This window comes from Pholcus phalangioides, unplaced genomic scaffold (assembly GCF_987345545.1).
Source record: "Pholcus phalangioides strain wild (caught in Gottingen) unplaced genomic scaffold, Ppha-v1.0 ptg000024l_1, whole genome shotgun sequence".
NCBI lineage: Eukaryota > Metazoa > Arthropoda > Arachnida > Araneae > Pholcidae > Pholcus > Pholcus phalangioides.
The window spans coordinates 31,734,993-31,762,738 of NW_028301616.1; the positions used below are offsets into that span (position 1 = coordinate 31,734,993).

General features: G+C 34.9%; 1 protein-coding gene across 8 annotated transcripts in view; it reads right to left on the minus strand.

Moving 5' to 3' along the window:
- The window catches only part of LOC149069231 (uncharacterized), a 299,332-nt gene that overhangs the window by 93,720 nt on the left and 177,866 nt on the right, over nucleotides 1-27,746 (minus strand). For 6 of the 8 annotated variants that reach the window (XM_089250665.1, XM_089250663.1, XM_089250664.1 and 3 more), the window contains exons 4-10: nucleotides 24,082-24,117; nucleotides 23,830-23,865; nucleotides 22,157-22,183; nucleotides 18,949-18,984; nucleotides 15,721-15,789; nucleotides 13,578-13,631; nucleotides 930-1,028 (exon numbers count right to left, since the gene is read on the minus strand). In XM_089250665.1, the coding sequence (XP_089106791.1) occupies nucleotides 930-1,028; nucleotides 13,578-13,631; nucleotides 15,721-15,789; nucleotides 18,949-18,984; nucleotides 22,157-22,183; nucleotides 23,830-23,865; nucleotides 24,082-24,117 (357 nt within the window). The remainder of the gene's footprint in view (nucleotides 1-929; nucleotides 1,029-13,577; nucleotides 13,632-15,720; nucleotides 15,790-18,948; nucleotides 18,985-22,156; nucleotides 22,184-23,829; nucleotides 23,866-24,081; nucleotides 24,118-27,746) is intronic. The other 2 variants (XM_089250662.1, XM_089250660.1) reach the window with 2 other exon arrangements.

Here is a 27,746-nt window from a genome sequence, read left to right on the forward strand (position 1 = left end):
GTTATTGTAAATTTGAAACACAGAATTGAGAATCTAGAATGCTGAATGTTTGCCATTGTGTTTACCGGCTGGTCGATTACAACCCACGTCAAAGACTAAAATTTCTCAGGCCTCAAAATGGTCGATGCGTTAGGGTTTGAATTACTGAGCTGTATAATCTTTGTCTATCTATCATAATATTTTTGTAGTTTTATCTTGCTATCGAATTTATAGACCAACTTTATTGCATAGAGTGACATTGTGGTTAAATGTACATGGCTGATCTCTCTCTTGCACTGTACCAATTAGTGTAATCTCGGCTAACACACTTGTTTTTCTATTACTTCTCTCTTTTCATGTTAGATTTTTTTTTTTTTTTTCTTTCTCATTAATGCATTATGTAACATTTTCGTGAATTGTACATAAGTGATTTAATTTTTGTATCCATCATAATACTTGCATTTATCGCATAATATTTCTTTTCTTACTATTGATTTTGCTGATCAACTCTATTGTATAGAGTAGCGTTTTGATGAAGTATACATGACTGATCTTTATGTATTGTACTATTCTGATGGTAGCATTTATCGAACTGTATCTTTGTGGTTTTTTTCCTCTTTCTATTAACTTACAAGCACTTCACATCTACACAAGCACGCACACAAACTGGTCTATAACCCCCTTCATAGCTAGCAAGGGCAGTCTATAAGTCGCCAGGCAGCCCCTTCGGGCTGGGCAGCGGCGTGAAAAATTAAATTCTGTCTGTCTGCCATAGTAATTGATTTCATGTGATATATATTCCGGAAATGTGAAACAAATTAAAGAAATCCCCACTAATTTAAACAGGAAAGTTTGTTTCCAAATACCAGTAACTTTCAAGAACGAACTGAACTTTTAATTCAAGGTTCCACATGTCCTCGGTTTCATAAGTGCGTGCAGTGGATACTTACCGGTTCTCCCGGCAAGCCTACTCGTCCGTCGAAACCTGGTAATCCTGTTGGTCCTGGTGGACCAGGTGGACCGGGAGGACCTGCACTACCTGGTTCACCCTGCGTGGGAAATGAAATTCAATTAGATCGAAAATATACATACATTTATCTATTGATATCACTAGACCAGCGTTTCTCAACCGGGGTTCCACGAGAAATAGTAATGAAAAGCAGTGTAAACAGTTATATAGTAGTAATGTGGGATAGAACAATGGGTGGACATTACCGTACAAGGGTTCTCTTGACCATGAACATTTTCCCTCGTGATTACTAGAATATGTATGTAACCAATAGGTTAAATAGGGCATTGATATTGTTCCGAAGGCTCCTTATATATAGAATATGAGTATTATTTCAAGGGTTCCCTAGAATACGGAAACTACTTGAAGTATTAGCAAGGATGATAAGGTTATAAGAAACGCTGATCTAGACATTGAAATGTAATTTGTAAATGTATAACTTCTCTCTTTATTACATGAAAGATGCGGAGATGAGGGACTACTTGTATCGAGAAAGCGAGTTCGTTATGAAGATGATGATGGGGATAAATAAGTTTAATGAAGTGAATTAACTTGTTCACCATTGGATGTAGCATTCGGAATTGTGAAAATTAAGCTTGATGGATCAATTGCGGAACCAATATCATATCTATCAAAGAGTACCGTGCCAAGTAGCCGATCCCTTTATGATTAACTAGGTGCCGTTTCATCTATTCCCAATTCACCATCCACTCGAAATAGTGCCGTTTTATCTTTCCAGACTGACCATCTAGTCAAAGTATTGTCTATTTATCTTTTTCCGATTGACCATCTTGTCAAAATAGTGTCGTTTCATCTTTTTCCGATTGACCATCTTGTCAAAATAGTGCCGTTTCATCTTTTTCTGATTGACCATCTAGTCAAAATAATGCCGTTTCATATTTTCTTGAATCGGGACATCACCTTTATGATCAAAATGAAAAACAGTGAAATGTAAAGGCAATAAGAAAGAAACAAATGCATGGAACTCAAAAATGTCTCTTTCGAAAAAGAAAACGCAAATGTAATCTCGTGGCAGTTTCTCAGTCAAAATAGTGGCCCTTTTTATTTTTTCCCCACTCATCATCTAATTAAAAAAAAAATTAATCTTCTTCCTACTCATCATCTAGTCGAAATAGTGCCGTTTCATCTTTTCCCTTTTCATCATCTAGTCAAAATAATGCCGTTTCATCTTTCCAGACTCATTATCTAGCTTTGTGTTTCCATCTTTTCTCTCATACTCATCATCTAGTCATAGTAGTGACGCTACATCTTTTCCTTATTCATCATCTTGTAGAAATAATGCCGTTTCATTTTTTCCTTATTGATCATCTAGTCAAAATAATGGTGGTTCATCTTTTCCCAGCTCATCATCTAGTCGAAATAGTGCCGCTTCATCTTTTCCTTATTCATCATCTAGCCAAAATAATACCTTTTCATCTTTTCCTGACTCATCATCTAGTGGAAACAGTGCCGTTTCATCTTTTCCCGACTCATCATCTAGTGGAAACAGTGCCGTTTCATCTTTTCCCGACTCATCACCTAGTGGAAACATTGCCGTTTCATCTTTTCCTTATTCATCATCTAGTCAAAATAAAGCGGGCTTATCTTTTCCCAACGCATCATCTAGTCACAATAGTGCCATTTCATCTTTTCTTGAATCGGGACATGATTAAAAGGAAAAACTGGACGAAAAGTAAATGCGATAAGAAAGAAAGAAATGCATGGAACTCAAAAATGTCTCTTCCGAAAAAAGAAAACGTAAATGTAATCTCATGGCAGCTTCTCGAGGATTTTTCCGAGCACTTGATCATCGACTTGATGCCTTGAAAGATAAAAACTCTCCCAAGGACACTTTACGATCGTCAGCGGTCGGGTTTTTCCTTTGAAGAGTAGATAGGATATGCAAATAAATAAATAAGTTGTTTTGAAACTTTTGAAGAGCTTAAACGATATATATGTCTTCTCTAGAAAAAAAAAAGAAGAAGAAGCTCGAATAAAGGAGCGTTTTAAATGCTCGTTGGTTGGGGATGATACCAAACACTAGATCCATGATAAGAACACATTTCCGACTCAACGCCGGACAAAAGCGAGGAAACACACTTTTAAAACTTCATTCCTATTAATTAAGTAAACAAAAGAGAAGAATCCATTCTATTTTTTGGGGCTTCTTCATTAGCACCTAACTTCATTTACATAGCTGCATTTTCTCCCCAATCCTTCCCGATGAGCTTTTCCACCGCCCGCTAAAGAACGAATGCATTGATTTTTGCATTCGGTGGTGGAGGCAGCGGCAGATGCTGCTGAATCTTAGATCCTTGTTCCCAAGGGGATGTGGATCCATTGGAGCTCATTAGCAACATTGTAACGGTGGATGGGAATTGCCGTAGAATTAAAGAACACATAACAACGGGACGTAGGAGAAATATCCACTTCCTTTTTACAAAGAAAAACCCAAATTTCCCGTATATATCCTTTATTCTACGGCATTTTTTTTTAATCTCTACTCGTTGCATTCTCTATATATTATCTAAAGTTTAAGGGTTTTGGTAACTAAAAACCGAGATTACTTTCTTCTCTGTTTCTGAAGTTGATTACATTAGCTTAAACAATACCCTTTTTTACTCTCTTTAAGGCGAAAAAAATAATAATAAGAGTGGGAAAAAGACAAAAATTCTATTCAAAAAAAGGCAAAAAAAAATTGTGAATTAAAAAGTATATAAATATTCATGTTTTTTTTCTCTCCTTTTTTAAGTGAGAATTGTTCAGTTTGCAGAAACTCGACGGAGTGAAAATGCTGCTGAATATTTAATAGCTTGCATTTTAGCATTAATAGCATTTTCGAGTGTCGTTAAAAATTAACGTAAAAAGCACAAGCGTGAAAAGAGAGCCGTGTTATAGCTTTTGCGAATCGTGGAAAGGTCGGGGTTATGCTATAAAAGTTTGGTAAAAATAATTTTATAAAACCTCAAGATGTAACCTATAAGCGTGTCGGTTACATTCGAGCTAATGCAACCAATAGGCTTATTGTTGTTTGTTTTTTTTCAACTTTTGTATAAATTTTAAAGGGTAATCACGGCCCCTAAAGCATTATATAAGTTATATACACGGTGCCTAGGAAAGTCTCTCTTGACGCAACTTACTGGTCAACCGTTTATCCTGGAGGAATAATTCCAGTTAGAAAAAGTATCAAAAGAACATGTAGACCTCAGATATGTCATTCATGTTGCAAGGGGTTGTATTTTCATTAAAATAAAAGAAAAATAACTTTTTATGCTGACACCCTGCCCTCAAAAACCCAATTAGGAAGTTGTTTCACTGTCTTTCCTGAGACCAATAAAGAAAGTTTCACGTTTCTAAGTGCAGTATTCGCAGAAATATATTAGAACTCAAAAATCGGAGAAAAATTTGAAAATAACAATAATTGCAAAAGAATTGCAATAAAAATTACAAAAGAATTGCAATAAAAATTACAAAAGAATTGCAATAAAAATTACAAAAGAATTGCAATAAAAATTACAAAAGAATTGCAATAAAAATTACAAAAGAATTGCAATAAAAATTACAAAAGAATTGCAATAAAAATTACAAAAGAATTGCAATAAAAATTACAAAAGAATTGCAATAAAAATTACAAAAGAAGCATATAAACTAACGGACAACGCCTCTTTCCCTTGTTTATGCTTTTATTAAACCAAACGTGTCCCCACGTTAATATTCCTGAGGAACTTCTAACGTATAGGGGACGCGCTGGACAGCGTTTATGCTGTTCTTTCGCAACTTTTCTCCGGTTTTGAATTCAAATATATCAGCCAATATTGCACTTGGGAACGTGGTATTTTTTTTTGTTGGCGTCAGGAAAGACAGGGCAACAACTTTCTAATTAACATTTGTAGTATAGGATATCCATATGGAAAGACAAGTTTTTATTTCAATAACCATACAACACCCCTTACAATATGAATAAAAATCTGAGGTCTAGAATCAACGGTTCACCAGTAAAATGCGGCAAGGGGAACTAAGGGATCACTGTGTATAAAGTGCAAAGAATGGGCTTGCATGTATTATAAGAGTATAATAAAACAATGTTACACAGAGTAGAACAATAACAAAAAAAAGAGAAATTGTGCATAATATATTCTATTGAGCTTCACAATAAATGATTTAATACTGAAATTTAATCCAAAATATAAACAAAAAGACAGTAAAGCATATCTAATAAATATAATAGCGTTGTTGCTAAAAAATATTCAATAAGCTATTTCCTTTAGGCCTGTTGTAAGGACTTTCCAAGTCGTAAGATGTTTGTATCATATGCGTGTGAATTTGTGTGTATTATATAGACCGGTATTTGTGCATTATATGTTTGAATTTGCATAGTATATGTTTGAATTTGCATAGTATATGTTTGAATTTGCATAATATATGTTTGAATTTGCATAGTATATGTTTGAATTTGCATAGTATATGTTTGAATTTGCATAGTATATGTTTGAATTTGCATAATATATGTTTGAATTTGCATAGTATATGTTTGAATTTGCATAGTATATGTTTGAATTTGCATAGTATATGTTTGAGAATTTGTGTATTATATGTTTGAGAATTTGTGTATTATATGTTTGTATTTGTGAAAAAAAGAGTAATACGCTTCTATATCGGTTATTTTGCGCGCCAATTCCAAAAAATTCAATAAAAACTTTAAAAAAAATTGATGGCTTTTTATGGCAACAGAACTGTTCTCATATTATCTTAGAATACGGGGTGATTATAATTAAAGTTCTTGTACTGCTACTCGTCCGAATACTGCCAAATTTCTAGGATATATTAATGGGGAATTAGAATACTCCCAACCGGTCATGGGATTGATTGATTGATGACCGCTCATGCCCAGAGCTGTTGTGCAAGACAACTTCCTCTCTTCACCTGCTAGGAAACTGGGTCGTGTCGGAGAGCATCTTCTACTTATTCAACAAATGAAAAAAAAATTATATACATTCTGTGGAAACAATCCATCAGAAAACATTGAGCACAATACAATTAAGATTAACTAAGAAAAAAAAAATCCGATCATGGGAAAGAGATTTATGAAATAACAAAAGTGTCAGTACACTGACGGGCCCTACATAGGTCTGAGTAGCGTCAGTATACTGAAACTACCCAGACCTATATTGCATCCGTTCTGGTGGACGCGTATTCCGTTGAAACTTGTTGTTAACGCCATACGGACCATGGGGGGAAAAAAAAATGAAATAAGAAAACACCTCTTTTTTCACCTGGGGGTCGAAAATTAAACTATTTTTTATTGTACAGTAAATCTCTCTGCCATAGTCTTATTAAGATGTCCTGAAAATTTGCTGTATTCGGAAGAGTAGTTTTTGAAAAAACTACTCAGAGTACGGGCACTTCAATTATAAACACCCTGTATATTAGTGCAGACCGCACTTTTTCTTATGTCGATTTTCTATCGAAAAAACAAGTTACACGTTCTTCACTGGAATAGAGCGATATAGAATTTTTCCCTTTGTTGTTCTTACATTCAACGATCACATTCAATTCGTGTTCAAATCGTTCATACTTCAGTTTTTGCCCACCAGGTGCAAAAGTGACGTTTTTTTTATTACATTTTCCTATGGTCCATATAGCGTGTATATTTCAATGGAATACGTCTACCAGAACGGACGCTACATAGGAGTGGAGCTACATAGGTGTGAGCAGAGCCAATATACAGAAACTACTCAGACCTACATAGCGCCCATTCTGGTGGACGCATTCCATTGAAAAACTTGGTAGGTACGCTATATGGACCGTGGGAAAAAGAAAAATGCAATGAAAAAGCACCCCTTTTTCACCTGGTTGTCAAAAGTTGAAACATTTTTTATTGCATAAATCTCTTTCCCACGGTCTCATCAAGATATTCTGAAAATTTAGCAATATTCGGATGAATATTTTTTAAGAAAAACTACTCATCCGAATATTGCCAAATTTATAAAATTAATGCTCACACCTATGTAGCGCCCGTTCTGGTTGACGTATTCCATTGAAATATACACGCTATATGGACCATAGGAAAATGTAATAAAAAAAAGGGTCACTTTTTCACCTGGTGGGCAAAAACTGAAGTATGAACGATTTGAACACGAGTTGAATGTGATCGTTGAATGTAAGAATAACAAAAGGAAAAATGCTATATCGCTCTATTTGAGAAAAACTACTCAAGAGTACATGGGTAGTTTAATTATAATCACCCTATATATATTAAAATTTTCAAAAATCATTTTACATAATTGCTACAGCTAGCAAGTGTAGCTGTCCTAACAAACTCTCTAGAACGGTACGCAAATCTTACGAATAACGAAAACAAAATACGTATTCCAAAATAAAATTTTAAAACTTTCATACACAAATTAAAATATATACGGGGTGATTATAAAAAAACTATCCCGACATATGGGCCCCTAACTATCATACCATTCACAGAAACTGAATGAAATTTTGGCATAAGGTTTTTTGAGGTACGCGCTCAAGAATGATATGGAAAACAACAGTGTCACTCTAACAGTTACGGTTACAGTGAGAAAATTTCGAAAATATCAAATGGCAACACCAAGTTTTTTGTATTGGAATGCGATCTCCATACTGAAAAACACTAAATAGCGTTGGAATGGCACCTGTAGCACGAAAATCCCCGGAGCTAGGCAAGTAAAAAGGACTTTGCCGTGCACCAGAGCATTAATGTTCGTTTCATTCGTCACACCGTTTTTTCGGCTGAGATCCCAGCCTGATCAGTCCTCCACAAGGTCACGTGGAAAATTTGTGAAATACAATAAAATACTTTATTTTATGCTGCTTCTCTGTCCTTATTGGTTGTCCTCACTTTTAGCCTATCTACCGCCGGTGATTTTCATGCTACAGTTGCCGTTCGAACGCTATTTAGGGTTTTTACAGTATGGAGATCGCATTCTAATACAAAAAACTTGGTGTTGCCATTTGATATTTTCGAAATTTTCTCACTGTAACCGTAACTGTTAGAGTGACACTGTTGTTTTACATATCATTCTTGAGCACATACATCAAAATACCTTATGCCAAAATTTCATTCAGTTTCTGTGAATGGTATGATAGTTAGGGGCCCATATGTCGGGATAGTTTTTTTATAATCACCCTGTATATATATAAAAGCTTATAAAGATTTTGAAAAACGTGTTTTTAAAGCATTAATGCATTATATCCCACCTGATACACACGCGGAAAGAAATTTAAAATTTATAGATAAACAGATGGATTTTCAATGTTCGAACTCAATAAACTTACTAAATTGGAATTTATGTCCAAATTTTATAAGGAAATAAATGGAAGAAAAACTTTTATATATATATAAACTCCTTTTATTTTTCTAAACTATAATAAATTTCCACGAAAAATAAACGAAATCCCTCTCCCGAGACCACGAGATTGCATTGGCTGACGTGATAGCATCACCGAATCCGGGTTTTTTTCTTTCCAGAAAACTCCTTTGTTTATATTTTTTATTCCCAGTTATCGAGAGACGCGTTCAATAGTAGAAAATAATATCAGTAAAATAAAGGGGGGAAATCCGAAAGCTCTTTTTCTTTTGTATTTACCGTCAAAAGGAAATACGTTTTCATTTACTACACGACGTGTTTCAACCAATAAACTACGATTTGAACACGAGTTGAATGTGATCGTCGAATGTGTAGAAGAATAACAAAAGAAAAAATTCGATATCTCTCTATTCCAGTGAAAAACGTGTTACTTGTTTTGGATAATACGTATATTATACAGGGTGGGTGAAAAGTCCAATGACACATTTCAAAAATTGATAGAAAATCAACCCAACGACATAAAAAAGTGTGGTTTGCACTTATATACAGGGTGTTTATAATTGAAGTTCCCGTATTCGCGTGAGTAGTTTTTTTAAAAACTACTCTTCCGAATACAGCAAATTTTCAGGATATCTTAATGAGACTATGGCAGAGAGATTTACTGTAGAATAAAAAATAGTTCAATTTTCGACCACCAGGTGAAAAAGTGGTGCTTTCTTATTTCATTTTCCTTTTCTCCCCATGGTCCATATAGCGTTAACAACAAATTTCAACGGAATACGTCCACCAGCACGGGAGCTACACAGGTATGAGTAGTTCCAATATACTATCTCTATTGAGACCTATGTAGGGCCTGTCAGTTAAACTACTTCACCAAGCACCAACTCTGGCCATATCACTATATTGATATATATATATATATATAGATCAATACGAACGGATCACGATTTACTGCCATTAGTGAGATAGGTTATGAAGTGAAGGCGCTGTCTATCGGCGGTCGCCTCGAGTTATATATAGTTAGGGAAAATATCTTATCTACATATATCCTCCCTTGGGTTCGAACTCGGTACCCTGACAACAACCTTCACGATGGTAGACGAGCATTTTACCTCCATGCCACTCGGACACTGTCAGTTAAACTGACACTACTCAGACTTATGTAGGGCCCGTCAGTATACTGACACTACTCAGACCTATATAGCGCCCGTTCTGGTGGGCGTATGTCATTGGAAGTTGGTATATACGGTATATGGACCATGGGAAAAATAAAAATGTAATGAAAAAAAGCGTCATTTTTTACCCTCCTTTCTTTCAAACCGAACACGGTCTATGCTTTATCACCACCGGACAATTTTAGCATTTTCCCAACGGGGCTGGACCGTGGCGGACTTTATTAAACGAGAATAATAACAATAACATAAAATGGGAAATAAAATAAAACGCGCAGATAGAGTGATTATATACAAACAGAACATATCAATGCATAATACGATGGCAACAAGTAAACACAGAAAAAAATAAAATTGTACGATATATACAAATAGGTGAGGGGTGTCCATTCATTTTACCTGGCGGTTGAAAACCGAAGTATTTTTTGTTGCATAAATCTCCCATGGTCTCATTAAGATGTACTGAAAATTTGGCAGTGTTTGGATGAGCAATTTTTGAGCAAAACCACCAACGCAATTGGCACTATGTGATTAAAAAAAAAAAACTTGACGCATAACACATAAAAAAGCGTCAAGGAAAGTGTATATCTCGGTGATGTTTAAGGCGCCGGTTAGAATTTATTGCCAATCTGTGAATTATATACGTATCTCCTATTTACGGTACTTATTTTTTGCCTATTATTTTTCCTAAATTTACACTTCTTTTTTTTGCCGGTCCGCAAATTATTTCCCCCTATTTACGATATTTACTTTTTGCAGCGCCGCAAATTACTTATCCTTTCAAGGTACTTCTTTTTGCCGATCCGCAAATTATATCTCTCATTTATTTTTTTATCGGTCTGCTAATTATCTCCCAATATTCGTTTATTTATTTTCTGGTCCACAAAATATGTTTCTACCATTCATTTATTTTTGCAGGTCTGCAAAAAATTATTAATTCTTATAAAATTATTTATTTCTTGCAGGTCTACGCAAATTATTTATCCCATTTACGGTACTTCTTTTTTGTCGATCAGCAAATTATTTCGCGTATTTATTTATTTTTTGAAAGTCTTGCAAAAATTATTCTTCCATTTCCACCGGTCCTCGAATTTTTCAACTAGTTTTACTGGTTCGCAGCTACAAGGAGGTTCAAAAACACTGGTGTAGATGGCGCAAATTTGATGCGGATCAACGTCATTTTCAGACCATATTTTTCGGGATCCAGAATAGGCTTTGTTTTTTGTTTTTTTTTTTCATTTTGGCATGCTTGTTTGCAGCTAGTTGTCAAGCACCGTAGAATAACTTCTATAATGCTTCGCATCAACTAGCAACGGTTTTGTGCAACGAAAATCGTAAAGCCAGGCCCCAATAGCCATTCGCACATATTTGCTTACAATATTTGCCTTCCCCTGGTACATACTTTCCCCAGCTTGGCTCAATATTGTCTTTTAGAATTGCTAAATTCCTTTTAGAATTTATTACTTGGCCAATATTTTCTTCTAGAACACTCCCAGTCATATTCACAACTGCGAACGCATGTCAAAGGATTAGAGATCGACACGGATTGGTTAAATTCAGGATTAGTATTTTCACCAATCTGTGTTGATCTCCAAACGGCCGTCCGTGTTATGACTGTTGGCGTTATTAGCCCAATGTGTGGTCAGACGTATTGGAAGATCGGGAAGGAAGGCGGTACCTTTGACTTGAATTTATAAGCTAGCAGGGGTACTGTGGTTCTTCTGTTAACCCGACTTCTAACAGTTTCCATCCTCAAACATTTGACGATCGTTCCGATGGTGGAGCGGCAACGCTACTTGCCCATGGAACGTATTGGGCCAACCTCGACACGAGTGTGGCCCTGGCTCAACAAACATAATTACATAATTATTCATTGTTCTCGTCATTTTTTGTGTTATTTCTTTTTTATAATACAGCGTCACCCGTGAGTGAAAATTTGAACTATTGTTAGTTTGGGGGGAAACCTCTTCGCCATGATAAGCATCTTTGTCCAAAACACTATTCTTTCTTCAAACTGAATGATTTTTTCCCCATTGGTATGGACTTTTCGCTAACCTATATAACTAAGGATGAGTAAATATCCACAACTAAAACTAAACTTTTAGGATTCATTGCAGATTTCTATCGAAAATATTTAGAAATTTTTTGTTTTGGTATTTTTGGCGATTTCACACCAGATAGGTAGTTGGTTGTTATCGATGTCATCATATGAAATGGATAGGAATGGAATTTTTTTATTTCGATTAGGCTGAGAATTGATATTTTTTTCTTATACGATTATTGAATTTTCTGCAATTTTCTCTAGACATTCGTAAGTCAGTGGAAATATTCAATAATGCTTGATTGAATTTCCAATTTTCCTTCGAAATTCAATTGACGACAGAGAAAGATTTTTGTTCTTCTTTTTGCATTTTGATAATTTTGTAGTAAAATTACGTAGTTTCTAGGTATACTTTTTTTAAAAAAAATCTTTTTGCATTTTCTTCATAATGTTGAAAATATTCCACATCTTTTTGTCTTTTTAATCTCCAAAAATTTCGAAAACCATATTTTTGCTCCATTTTCATCACTTATCGGCAATATTTTTGGAAATATTACGATTTATAATACTTTTAAATTTAGAAGCAAATGAGAACATACTCACGAACTCAGATGCTGATGAAAAATTTCCGATAAAAAATAAGTGGAAATGACTTTCCACACACTTTTCGTTGTGCTTTTGGTAAACTTAAATAGTTTAAGGAAACCTGACGACGTTCGAGGCACCCTTTTTTTTAATTGCGCAGTTTTTACAAAACACATGTGGTTTCAATCATAATTCACTATAAAATACGGAAATCCAGTGAAATTTCCTAGAAATTACGACAAATTTTTGAGCTATTACACATTATGTCTGCGAAATAAGCTTGTAGTTCTATTTACGCAGGACATTGTACCCTAAAACTACTGCATATATTCTTTTCATTTTGATACAGTATTTATACAATAAACTATATGTTCCAATTGTACACTAAATATTTTCTGAAATATGTCAATTTGCGTGAAACAGTACCTGAATTTTGACAAAAAAGTGCAATATTTTATATTTAAACAGGTGCAAAATATTAAATTTTAAACATGTAGGTAGGCATGATCCTCGTTCTCTGCAAAGCTAGTATCATCTGAAACTCTTAAGAAATGGCTTGCATACTTTTAAGAAATTAATTTTTTGCATGCAACAAAGTAACGAAAAACACGAATCATCATGAAACGCTTTTGAAAATTATTTGTTCATTAGTTACGTTTGAAATCATTGCAAAATAGTTTCAAATGCATTAACAAAATTAACTCTCACGAAATTCGCCATTTGAAGGTAGTTTCATATACATTCGATCTTTATTTTTATTCTAATTCAATAATCAAGATTTGCTCAAGAACTATTTAATTTCCATTTTTGCTGACATTCGTTTTTTAACTCTAGCATTTTGTCATATTATTTATTATTAAATTATTCTTGTTTCGAACCAGTACTTTATTATATCATTATTCGTTTAAAAAAATTTAAAAAATATACTAAGGTCGAAATATTTCACCAGGGATAATAACCGAAAAGTGAGTTACTGTCGATGTACAATTGATTGAAAACACACCAGCAGCAATAGGATTAAGAACTAATTTGGAGATATTCTCAATACATTTTTCAGTAGTATGTCTGTTTCGAAAAATATGGTTATCTGTTATATACAATGTAAAAAAGAAATTAAGAATAGATCTGGATATTCCCTTTATATAATCGTAAAACGTTCTGTTCATGAGATGATCTAAGGGTGAAATTTACAGAAAAATTATTGCATCAATGTTTAAAAAAATCCCGATAAATTAATTTTGCAATGCTCGGAACACATTATTCAAAACTAAGAATAAATCAAGTTCAAATTTTACTGCTAAGTCACTCTACTCTATAATATAAATCCATTCCTGCAAAAAGATCCTTTGTATGCAATGTACAATCCGCAAAAGACTAGTAAATATATGGGTTAGAAAATTCAATCAAATAACATACATTTCATATCAATAATATCATACAACACTCACTTTTAAAAGAAGTAAATCGCCTGGTGACACTTTAACACCAACACTTTCAAGGCCCTATAAAAACATCACAGGCAGGAAGAAACAAAAGAATAGCAAAGAACAAAAGAAAAAAAAATAAATATGTTACACATAAAACAAAAAAAAGAGCCATAAACATGCCGAAACATAATAAAACATGCTCGAAAGAGAAGAAATGCTGTTTATCCAACTTCTTCATTTGCATAAAAAAAAAACTAATTATTTACCATTTCATTTAATCGAATGGCAACAGAACGAACAGCGTTTCTTCACACAGAACAACAGTATATAGCTGTCCATTTGATATACAGTCAAACTCGGTTTTAACGACGTGTCCGCTATAATATTAATAATCTTCACAGTCCCGGCTAGATTCCCAAAGAGAATGATGTTGAATTTTGCTTATAACGTCGGGGAAAACGCAATGACCATGAATATAACGCCATTTTTTAATAATTATCTATCGAAATATGACCGTATACAAGAGACATTCCCTTAATTTTGCCGTTCCTGGCTTTCTCCACCCGGCCCCACAAAAATGTGTTATTTTGCTCAATATTTTTTTAAGCTATTTAACTTGCAGAAAAGGTGGTTAAAAAACAGTATAATGAGCTTGTCCGTTAGTTTATGCCGTTTTTTCCGATTTTTGAATTTAAATATCACATCGAATATTGCTCTTAGAAACATGGGAACTATTTTGTTGGCTTCAGGAGACAGGACAATAACTTTCTAAATGAAATTTAGAGGATTCAACGACCGTATAGAAATTTAGATTTTTTTAATTTTGTGACACAATGTACCTTCACTCTAAAAACTGTATGAACACATTTTTAGCAAATTTTAAATTTAACACTGAAGTGCTCACGTGGCGTCCCAGAGACGCCAGGCGCATTTCTTTTATTCACTGTTTTTAAATAGATTGACTGGCTGTGTAGGTGACTTGTACTTACTTAACATATATATCTTCCTATTAACTAAATACTAATGTCTAGAAATCATGAACATGGCTCCAGTTTGACTTCAGTGCTAGAGGTTAGAGATTGTTTATGAATGTGCACTTCTGGAGTCTAGGAAACATCAAGCGACCTTATTCGATTCTGAAGATAAGTATTAAAAAACTTATTTCATCCAATATTTTTAATTTTTATTGGCAACAACTGTTCTTATTAGTAGTTTTCTTAGTTTCAGATCCAACATGACTTCAAAGAAAACATTCAAACATTCTGGGAAACGAAGATGGCTGGGTAAAAGTATTATGTATGCTAATGGAAGAAGATGAAATTTTTGAGACACTCTCCTCAAAACTGTATGATGTATAAAATAACTATTGTTTTTTTTCTATTTAATAGTGAATTTTTTTTCAACAGTGCAATAATGATTTTTCAACTTGTATTTGCATATGTTGAATAAAGTAAAGAATGTGTCGTACTCTCTCTCTGTAAACTGAAGTTTTCTAATTTGTGTTTACAATTGGAAAAACCAAATATATATATACAATAAGTTTAAATTTTACTTATAGTTTATATATAGTTTTAATCTGTTTACAGATACTTGGAGTCTGTTAGACGCCGCGTGACCATCAACGGAACAATATGCCGCGTGAGCACTACAGGGTTAAACCATACCTCTAAAACGAGCGGTTGATGACATAAAAGCCGAATTAGAACATACAGGACACTCTGTACATGCTTTGTGTATTTTGATATAATTTTCATATTCAAAAGGTGTTGAAAATGCCAACCTTGAATGTAATGACACTCCGAAAAAAAAACGACGAAATTTCACGGAATATTCAATGTCGTTGTAACCGAGTTTGTCTGTGCAGTGATTTTAGGGGGAAAAACACATAAGAAGAAATCATAGCCAAAAAGAAATCATAATTAATTCATGCAGAAGTTACAACGAAAAAAAGCCCATTCCATTGTTGAGAAACCGAAACTAAATAAATCTTAGTGGTTATCAATCTGAGTAAGTGGGAAAAATTAATAACCATGCCATTATACCATCAATCAAAAACAAGGGTTAGTTAGTGCAATAAAAACGTGAAAAAAAGATGGACGGTGATTGGTTAAAATAAGAGGGGTGACACACATGACATTTTAGAGAGCATGTGGTTGGGACAAACCTTTATGGCTATGACCTCCGCATAGCCGATGCTACCACCGCGGAGTCTTGTGATTGAGCGTTTCGTGCCCTGAAATGATGTCAAATATCTCAGCATGATTGACATTAAAACTTTTTTCGTTTTTAAATGCTGTTAAATACTGTGTTTTACATATTTAATAAAATAAATTCGCAAGACTGTTGTAGGGGTCTTTAACACATGGCCTGCGGAGTGGCCCTGCGATGAAAAAAGCTTACACATAGATACAAAATTTATAGAAAAAAATGACTGAAAAAAATCTCAATGAAAAAATATATTCTATAAAACAGGTTAAAAAGAAGTAATTCCAAAATTAATTTCAGTAAACAAAAACTTTTGGGAAAAACTTCAGAACATATGAGAAAAATAATTTCATAATAAATAAAAGATGATTTCAGAATTAAAAAAGATGATTTCAGAATTAAAAAAGATGATTTCAGAATTAAAAAAGATGATTTCAGAATTAAAAAAGATGATTTCAGAATTAAAAAAGATGATTTCAGAAAGATGATTTGAATCATTAAAAAATCATTTTTGAATCATTAAAAAATCATTTTTGAATCATTAAAAAATCATTTTTGAATCATTAAAAAATAATATATTTACAATTAATGGGAGAAATTATTTCATAATTATTGAAAGGGATAATTTCACAACTGATGAAAAAAATATTTTGCAATTTATGAGAATTCATAATTAACGAAAAATATTTTCCCAGAATTGTTGGAAGAAAAATGCGCAAAGGTAGATTCTAAAAATATTTTCAAAGATAGATTCATATTTGATGAAGAAAATATAAATATGTATAAATTGATATAAGATGGAAAGTAATATTTTAGAAATGATGTAAAATCATACTTAATGAAAAAGTACATTAATTTTAGAATAAATACAATTCTTCAATAATACAGGGTTCCCCCGTTTGATTCTGAGTCATGGGCCAAGTTGGCTAGCGTTAAGACGCCACTGCGTAAATCTAAACACCGCAGTATGACAGTGTTTGGATTTTTTATATTCTTTTTAGACGTATCTGTATCGACTGGGTTGTCTATAATGCGGGTACTGTATTTTCATTTGACTAAGGCAATTTTGGTTTCAAAGGGCTAACTTTTTCTTCCCCATTTGTCCAAAAAACCATCGTTCTTCACTCGTGGACCGATTCCGAAATTCGGGCAGATGTGTGAGGCACATATACGAAAATTAAACATAATTTCAAAAAAATGAACAGTATTTACAAGGTACTTATTAACTATACTACTTAACTGCACATGCACCTCGTACACATTCTTCTGCGGAATTTCTAACGAATGGTACATGCCGAAATGTTTGCCCTGAGTGTATGTGTGGTCCCCTAACGTACAGTTTCCCATAAATACGTAAATAGTTAAAAAATCATAAAAATTGAAGAATTGGTATATTTGAGTGCGGTTTGAGAAAAACGTATTCTCACACACACACACACACACACGTGAAAAGAGATTTTTTTTGGTACAGGAAAAAAAGAATTAATTCGAACTTTTGTCGCCAGAAAGTGCTGCACCGAAAGCAAATCACTTGAAGGACTCACAAATTAGTCTTATAAAATGCAGGGTGCACGATTAACAGCTCGTTTGTGAATTTTCCTGTAAGTGGCGCTTACACAAGGTTCTCATTATGATGTTCACATTGTTGGATAAAGCACTATTGGTGAAGTTGTTTTACCTCAGCCACACACACACATGAATCGCCGGCTGAAGGTTTGCGAAACGTTTCGGGCACAAAAGAAATTGAAGAAAGGATCAGGTACAGTGATCTCTAATTACTTCGGTGCAGCGCCCTCTATACACAAAAATTTGAGCTAAACTTTTTGTGTAAAAAAAACACCTTCGCGAGAATACATTTTTCTCGAATCGCATTCAAACATACCATCCTTAAATTTTTATGATGAATTTTCAAACTATTTACGAATTTACGGAACACCCTGTATTTATGTGGTCAGAGTTAAGCTTGTTTCGTGTTCTTGCCGATGCTGTCATCTGTTTTTCTAATCTTGAAATAATTATGGTAAATGCTTGAATTTCTTCATGTTGCCCGTATGTATGCATCATGTTGAAGCTCTGGCTGCGTCAAATGGGAGACCGCTCACAAAGTATTTATTACTTATTTCGTTCAGAAGATATTCACAAGTTGACCTTAGCTACAAATTTAAACTTTGTAGTCCCAATGAAAAGCAAGAACTTATCAATAAAAAAGAGAAGCCAAAATTAAAAATTTACTTCAACTGGAAAAAAAAAACACCCCATATTTCTATCATTTTCATTTAAATATACGGAATACAATAAATTTCTTTTAGAAATGGTAAAAAATTAATGATAGAAAAAAGGGGGACACAGGGAATATTTAGACCTTCCGGCAATGTCTACGTCTAAACCATAAGGAATAGAAACATCACGAGAACCTTCTCAGTTATTTCAAGTGTCCTTATAGTGAAGTGCATTTTCCCCTTCTAGTCAAACGGGAATAAAACAAATTGTTTCAAAGCAAGAAAAGACATTTTTCTTAAGTTTCTTTTCCCATTTTTTTCTCCCTTTTTACATTCATTTGAAAAAAAAAAAAAGTTCGTACATTGAAAAGAAATAGCTTTAAATATATTCCTTTTTACTTATTTTTTTCCTCTTACATATACATAATGTCTGCAACTTTGCAAATAGTGCACTTACTTTGTTCGTAAGAAAGAAAGAACAATGGGGACAGTTTTCTTGCATTCATTATTTTATTTTTATATTCCTTCCCCCCCCCCCACGCTTCTTTCCATGTGGAATGTATTTTTACTATTGGGTCTACTCTATCCTGTTCCTATTTATTCAGGATCTGGATCTGAAGAGAAACCTATTTCTACTATGTAAGAAAAGCAATCACCGTCAACAGATATATTTAATTGGATTCCATTTTCTTTTCTGTTTACCTGAATATCCTCAATAGGTTCTCGATTTGCATTGAATACTTTAGTTTCCGAAATGTTGAAATTACTTTCTCCCCTACCCCCCTCCTCGGGCTTTTTTATGCAATTACGTAATAGGTTATCAAAATATACTATACGATGTTATCGTAATATAGTGATATTTTTAGCTTACTATGCGGAAAGTCTCTCGAATAGGTTTTTTTTCGGAAATATGTTAAACAAATTTATTATATACTGAATATATATATAGAATGATTTTAATACTCTACCTTCGTCGTCGTGAATAAATCATAACCTCCTTCTCCCTGAAAAGAAAACCAAACGAATATTTGAAAATAAGGAACATTCTGAAATTCTTAATTCCTCCAAAAACGAAGAATAGAAAATTATTTCATTAAAAACTAAGTACGAAAAATGATGTGTTTAATTGAATTATTTTCCCCGCGGGAGCTATTTGAAGGGAGAAACTTCGGGGGGGGGGGGGAGGGAAAAAACAAGAAGACTAAATCGACCTTTCATTAACTCATTATTAAACAAATTATCCGCCGGCGAAGTGATTAAAAGAAATCTTTTCCTGTTTAGGAGAATTTCTAACTTTTAGCAGAGACAGAGAGAGAAGCTCCGCCATGTTGCGTATACTGCCATTTTCACACACACTTTCCTACCAGGAAAGTTTTCAAACTCGATCCAAAGAGACTACTGGACAACAATGAAATTGCGTCCGACATGAAAATGTGCAATACCGAATGATTTTGTCCTGCTGAACACGAATATCACCGCTAAAAGTTTTATTGGTTCTGTAGATATTGCCATGTTAACAGTTAAAAAGTGCTTTACGATCGTTATTGTATCTTGAAAAAAGTGGTAAGGACCATAGAAGAACGTGTTACCAGGGGAAATGGTCGACTCCGATGTTGGACAATTGTAAGAGATGCTCCTTATGTCCAGTACAAGAGCAATTGTAAACGAAGTACGTGTCAGACCTGCTGGTCAGACGCCGATAAATGAACTGCTTTGCTGTGATACGTTATCGTTCCTGCGTGTATTTTTGTTGTGTTTTTATGTATATCAATGTTGTGTTTCTATATATTTTAAAGTTTCTATATAATAGTTTTTTTTTTCTGCATACTTATTTTGTTTTCCATACGCAGTCGGCCCCGTTTAAACGAATATCAACGGTTCCAGCACACAATATCCGATAGAGCGAAGTACAGTCAGACCTCGTTAATGTGTCACCCGGTTAATACGTCACTCCGCTTACCGGGTCACTTTTGGAAGTCCCAATTGTCCTCGGGCAGGAATTGGCACAGCTATGGTTCACTCCGTTTAATGAGTCACTCTGCTTACTAAGTCATATTTTTGCTCTCCCAAGAGTGACTCATTAACGAGGTTTGACTGTATTCGATTATGCGGAGAAAAATTCATTGTTTTTTATAACCATTGGTATGGTTTGTATATTGGAAACTGATGAGGGATCAATATTAATAGAACTTCTGTAGTAAATCAGACATCAAAATGAAATGAATTTTTATATTGAATCGAATTACAATGATTTTGTTTTATATATAACACCTAAGATTTTTACTTTTCATTAAGGAAGTTAACGCGCTTTATGGGCTTATGGGCTCAACCGGGAGCAAAAAATAATTACATTTTTTTTTAATTATTAACTTGGCCATTATTAACATATTTGCCATTAATTCCAAATATTTTGTCCAATAAAAATATTATACAAATAATGGTTGATGTGTATTAACAGTTGTTGTGTGGATTCTTATATTCGATTTAAATATGCAGACTTGCTGAACTTATGCAATTACGCAAAGAACTTTAATACCGTCTCGATGGAAGAAATTTTGGTTCCAGAGGGTCTTATCCATTTAAGCGGGGTATTCGTTACCTGATTAAGCGGGGCCGACTGTACTTATGTTGTGTTCCAATGTATTGCATTCTATTATTAAATGTGCAATTTCAGAGAAAACCGTGGCCAATCCAGCCCTTTTAAAGTCAAATTCGTGTTCAGCACACAGAATTACTTTGGAAATTGACTGTTTTTATTCAGGACGCGGAAACTTAGTCAAAAAATACCGTTCAGTGTAATCATCATTCATCTAAAAGCTTGCCGTTGGAAATATATAAAAAGAGGACCAGAGATGCTGGAAATGACAACGCTGTTGCAAAATCTCTCCCGGATCAGTTCGATGGAGGAGGCAGAAGGGTGAATCCTCCATCACAAGTCCGTAATAACAAAAAGACTAAAAGCAATAGGGACGGGAAGTAAAGGATTTCATGGACGAACTACCTTTTAATACACAGCGGATTACCAGGGGAAGACTTATACCGCTCGCCACCCCCCCCCCCTCATCCTTACCATTTCCTCGCCATTTACCTAAACGGCCAAACAAATCGCAGAGGCGTTTTATCTCGGGCGAAACGGGGCCATGAACTCCCTCTTTCCACCACCGTACCCGCTACTAAAATACATGCATCCCTTGCCCCACACACTGAGAGATGTGGGATATATTCCGTAGGATCGTTTGTCATTTTGCCCACTGTGGAAGCGTATCAACGCTTCTACCCTCTCCTGACCTGTATCCACCCTCCCCAAAACTCTCATCCTTCCACTAATTAACCGAAGCTCATGACTTAATTAGTTCATTAACTTTTTCGGCGGATATGTATCGAGTGAGGAGGGTCTGTAGGTGATAGGGAATAGAGAAAGGGTGGTAAAGATTAACGTTGGTGACCGATCAGTCGTTGAGTTTAAAGGCATAGTTCTGAACGAACCCACACACACGCACGCACTCCCGATTATTTGTGTAAGTAAAGAAGCCCGTGAAATGGAATAATAACTCTTATTACCGGGAGAAATAATTGAGTCGGAAACACCCAGAAACGAACCATGGTTTCGGTTTCAACCGCAGACTCAATCTCGACATCGACAACTGCACCTGACGACGTAATTGTATTGAGGCGTGTGCATTTTTATATTGTACGTGAAAAACTTTTTTTTTTTTTCTTTTGATGTTTTCTGGTATATATTCTTTTCAGAAAATTTGGGTGGTGGAGAGAAGTGTTCCTAAGAGAATGCGAGTCTACATCAGCTGTCTCTGGTGATAATGTGCGCGGTTCTTTCCATCCGAGCGTGTATTTTAATTATCTAATTAACGGATTTCTAATTGCACACAGAAAAATACGCATCGATTTCATTAATTACGAAGAAAAGGGGGGGGGTAGAGTTTGAGTGTATAATTAGGTCGAGTGTTTTCCATTATTAGAGCACGTGGGAGTAGCATTGTTTCCAACTCTTTCGATTCCTTTTGCATCGACACACACAAGCGTTCGTCATAAATTTCCAGTTGGAATCGTTCAAAATAGCGAAATACGTCGTAATACATGCATACACACACACACATGAAACAATTATCATGAATAAAACAAAATAGTTCTTTTTCCTCGTTCATGAATCATACTCACCTTGTCTCCCTTATCACCCTTTTCACCCTGGAAACGGAAAATTAGCGAACGTTATTTTCGGGAAATTTTCATGAGGAACAGATGAACTTTCATGTAGTATATACAGAATATTTAAAAATTATTATACGTAGGAAAATCAAAGTTTTCAGAGATGAAAAATACAGAAGAGTCTCGAAAGTTCGAGGTTCCGGATATTCCGAGGTACTGGGAACTTTTTGAAATTCCTTCTGAAGACTGAATTTCGCTAAGAATGAGTTTTGTTGTATTTTGTCTCATTTTCCCCATGTGAATACGAGTAATATCAGCGTGGAGGAGTTTTGAGAGGGATTGAAGTGGGTTTTTTTTATCCCTGGAGCAGGGCCGGAACTAGAGAAGGTAACTTTTCTGGCGGCAAAATTTAGGGAACGGAAAATTTTAGGATATAAATTCCCCAAACCAAAGTTTTTCACAGGCTCGTCTATCTAAAAATGACATTGTAAAAATAAATAATAATATCATTGATCTATACCATATTTTACCAACCTTTTTTGTCCCGGGGAATCCCCCTTCTTCAGAAATTTTTTCTCCCATCGCCCCCCGCCCCCAACGCAATCTAACCAATAGGATCCTATGTTATACCCATAGCTTCTACCGCCCTCCTGGAACATTCTATCGCCCCCCCCTCCAAGGAGCATTAACGCCCACGTTGGGAATCATTGATCTATACATATAAAATATGTCCTGATTGACTGATTCATCATCGCCAAGTCGAAACCACTGAAGTTATAAATATAAAATTTGGTCAGAAGTTTTATTTCATAAAGTAAAGACCCAATAGGAAAGGATTTTTGGAAATTAGACCCCTAAGGGAGGGGGGGGGGGTCATAAGGGAATTCAAAGGTTACATAGAGGAATCACGTCAAGCCTAAACCGCTGGAGCAATATTTATGAAATTTGGTCAGCAGTTTTATTTCATAGCGTAAAGACTCAATAAAAAGGGGGTTTTTTCAGAATTCTTCCCCTAAAGAGATCATGGGGGGGGGGGGCGTCCAAAGGGTATGCAGAGAAATCATGACGTAGCGAAATCGATGAAATTTGGTCAGTAGTTTTATTTCATGACGTTAAGATTCACATAGAGGGGTTTACTTTTGAAATTGGGCCCCTAAATTGGTCATGAGGGGGGGGGGGGGCTCAAGGGTTACATGGGACAATAATTGCTGAGCCGAATTCGCCGAAGCTTTAAAAATGAAATTTGATCAGTAGTTTTATTTTGTAATGTCAAATCTCACTAACGATGGATTTTTCAAAATTCCTACTGTAAGGGGAACATGGGTGGGGGTAAATTCAGGATGGGCCTCCCTTAAGAAGTCGGATAATCCAAGTTTTCAGTGATCCGAGTCGGTCTCGGTCCCGTTCATATTGGATTATTGACTGTACTGTAACTATATACACGAGTTGACAGAATCTTCTGGGAGATAGAAAAATTATCATGCTATTTCAAAATAGAGGTGCCCAAACTTTTATAAGCGTGACCCAAATTTCAATATGAATTTACAAATACTTCCCTTGACTTGTTTCTTATTGTTTCTATTAATATAAATTAATTATAAGTATGTATTGTGCGATTATTGTATAATCACAAAATGAATTTGCAAAAAATTATTCGTCATATGAACACTACCAATGATACTCACCGGGTCTCCTTTAGGTCCGTCGATTCCAATAGCACCCTAAAAAAAATATCGGATGCTGTATTTCATAAATAAATAACTATAATAACATGAATAAACTAGATTTTTCATGTATATTCATGTAAAATCGTGAGTTTAATTAAAAATCTCGTATTTTACATTCAAAACTCAATTTAGTCTTCAATATGACACATAATGTAGGATATTAAGAAAATAAGAAAGTCATGTATGATATAAAACAATTAAATATCTTACCGGAAAACCTGGTTTCCCTGGAGGACCTATGGGACCCTGGTAAAGAAAAAATTCACTGAGTGACGATGATAATTAATAACATGCATGACATAATATCAAAGATGTGGTGGGAAAATTTATCCTAATTTTTATTATAACATCTCAAAAGTTGCTGAGGATCCTCGAACTTTTTCGAAATCGAGAGGAACTTTCATGCCCACTGTTGCATATTTGTTCATGTTTTTAAGCTTAGTTCACGCCCCTGTACGTATTGTACGTACGTACGCACGCCACTGTATTTATACCTTTATATTATATCGCGTGTAACCGTGATGCGGGGCTCATGCTTTTCATTATGTGTTCCAGTATGCATGCCTTTCATTATGTGTTCCAGTATGCATGCCCTTCATTATGTGTTCCAGTATGCATGCCTTTCATTATACCATCCGTTGTGATGCTTATTTGTGCTCGCGTGACAATACGTCTAACTGCACAGTTGTTATCTAATGTATTAATTGGTTCATATTAACTCCGTAATGGATTGAACCTCCGTTGTGTTTCGCCATTGTTCTCCTGCATACAATGGTGTTTGATGTTGAGTGTTTCCTTATGACTGCTTTGCTACTCGGTTATTTCATTGGCGACGAGGATGAGCATCAAACAAAAACACTCTATATCGAGCATCAAGGGGCTTGATAAATCGCAAAAAAAAAAAAAAAAAAAAATCTATGCGCCAGAAAAAGTTTTGAGAAGCAAAACTTTTTTTAACAAATATATATTTTTTTAATTTTAACTTTTCTATGACATTGTGACTACCTTAGGAATTGATAGATAATACGCTGATATAAATTCCAAAAAATGTTGTGCTGCCCTCAGATTCTAATTTAGTAACCACGCTTAGATAATTTTTGCCACCAATATCAATTTCTTAGTTCGGTAAGGTGACCAGGCGCCTGAGATTTGTCAAAGCCCGACTTTACGTCCAGAGCCAGAAGAAGGCGGCTCTTTCGTGCCCACTAAAAAATAACAGTAGCCTGGAGGCCTAGCGCGAGCACCAGAGGACCCTTCGCGCCTATCAGCGGAAGAAGAGCGTCCTTTATGCCCAGAATCACAATAGCATCCTACATGCCTATCAGCAGGAGAGCATTCTTTATACCAAGGTTGGCAGGTTTTTGACAAATGGCAAAACTGTCAAAAACCTCAAATATCGCTTTCGACATAAAAATTCCCATTGGAAATGCATGCATTAATTGCATGTAATGTTTAAAGTGCTATGATATACAAAGAATTAATGCCTATTTTATGTGATACTAAAATAATTTTCTATCTCTACAGAAGTATTTTGGACAATATACAAGGTGTTTCAAAAAGAATCATCCGATTTAAAATTCATAACTATTCAGCTTTTAATCCGTTTTGATCGAATAACGTAGAGGTAGAAAGAGGGAAATCTCGAGTTTCACGCAGTTGCCGACAGGTACCGCTAACGCTCTTCCTCCGGCCGCCATTTCAGTGTTTGTCAATATATTGACTTTCCCCGCAGTTGCAAACCGATTCGGATAACTTCATTTTCCATCAGGACGGGGCACCACCACAATGGAGCTTGGTATATCGAGAATTTTTGAACAATCGCATCCCTAAACGATGGATCGGCCGTACAGGACCTGACGATTCAGTTAAACATCACTGGCCTCCGAGATCACCGAACCTCTCAGTGTGCGATTTCTTCTTGTGGAGGTTTATAAAACAGTTACTTTTATGTGCTCCCCTTCCAGCAACATTAGCCGAACTGAAGATACGCTTAACAGCAGCCGTGGAAGCAGTGGATGCAAACATGCTCGCAAAAATTTGGAACGAATTTGACTATTGAAAAAACTATTTGACAATATTGACAATAATCTGTTCTAGACTCCTTGCATGTCGAGAAGTTCAAAATTGAAAATTGTAATTGGTATTTGCTTTTAATTATTGCAAATTAGTATTTGAAAATAAAACATTGTAATATGCGAGAAAAGTAAGTTTTTCATCATGTTATATACCTATTGTGTTCAAAACATTATCCAAAAGCATTCATTTAGGTTTTTGACGGTTTAAACCAGTTTTTGATGCTTGCCATGTCAAAAACCCGACCATGCTTTATACCAAACATCAGAAGAAGAGCGTCCTTTATGCCCAGCATCTGAAGAACATCCTACGTGCCTATCAGCGGAAGACATCACCTTCATGACAAGCACAGGTAAAAATAAGACCCTTCATGTATATCAGCAGAAGAAAAGCATCTTTCATGCCCAGCATCTAGCATCAGAAGAAAAGCATTCTTTATGCTCAGGATGGGAAAAAGACCCCTCATGCCCACCACCAGAAGGAGAGCATCTTTTATACTCAGCATCAGAATGAAAATATTTTTTAAGAGCAGGACTAGAAGAAAAGGCAAACAGATACCCTTTGTACAAGGATAAGATGAAGAAAAAGAAGTCTTTATAGAATAGTCTAAAAAAAAAAAAAAAAACCACTTGTCATAACTGGTCATGGAAGTCACCAAACTGTTGCTAAAATTACTGAAAAACACTGCTGATGAGTGGGAAATTGGGTGTGGGGGGGGGGGGGCTGTTGGAAATAACAGTAAATCGAAATGCAGTTAGCGGAAAAAAATGTTGAACATGACGAATATATAAGATGAGAATTTATAAATTTTTGCCACAATTATCATAACATAATTTAAAAAGTTATGGGAACTACATTAATTAAAGATTTTGGTAACGATTATTAACGCAAATAACCGTCATTGAAAAAATGGCGTAATTGTATAAAAAAAAAAACGGCTAAAAAATATATGAGAATGCAAGAATTTCCCGTAAGATACTGGACATCTGGTCACACTACCACATGCTGTAGATTAGTGGTCCGTCGAATTATTCCAGATATTTCACTGGTCCTTGGGAACAAAAAGTTTGACAAACGCTGGACCAAACTAAATAATAAATATACGGAGACAGTTTCTCCTGTTATTGCGACCTACCAGTTATACTTTGTTGCTTATATAGTATGGCCGCATTATCTTGTGCCATTCCTCGGGCATCCGCTATTAATAATTTCAAATTCTGATATCAATCAGTTTTCTTATACAACGTGATTAATATTTCGTATTACAAATTCAATTAAAAGGATTCGTGAACATAATCAAAAATAGTGAGAAAAATATCATTAGTTACCTGGTCCATAATATACTTTCAGATACTTATGAAAATTTAGGAATTTATATATTTGAAAGGTGAGAGAGAAAATTTTTCTCACGAATAAGGATATTTTTTTTAAAGAGGAAAAATGTATATTTAAAATTTTTGCCTATAGATGACGCTTACGAAATCAAATCGCAGGATTCCGTGGAAAGCTACGTGCATTTGCATTTAATGCAAATATTTATTGTTCTAGAACAATTGTTCTAGTAACAATTGCCTAAGATTTGGGCAAATGTTTAATACACTAATAACGGCAGTAATTGTTATGTGTGTCTGCCAACACAAGATATCAAACTTCGCAAGCGACTGAGAACACTGTTAACTGAAGGGATGCAATCTGCTTCGCATGGTGGCATTCATGCAAGACGAAGCATCTCCTTATATCGTATTTCGGTAGTGAAACGGTTCCTGACAAGCACAGTTGGTGAAGAAAGCAGTAAGTAACTG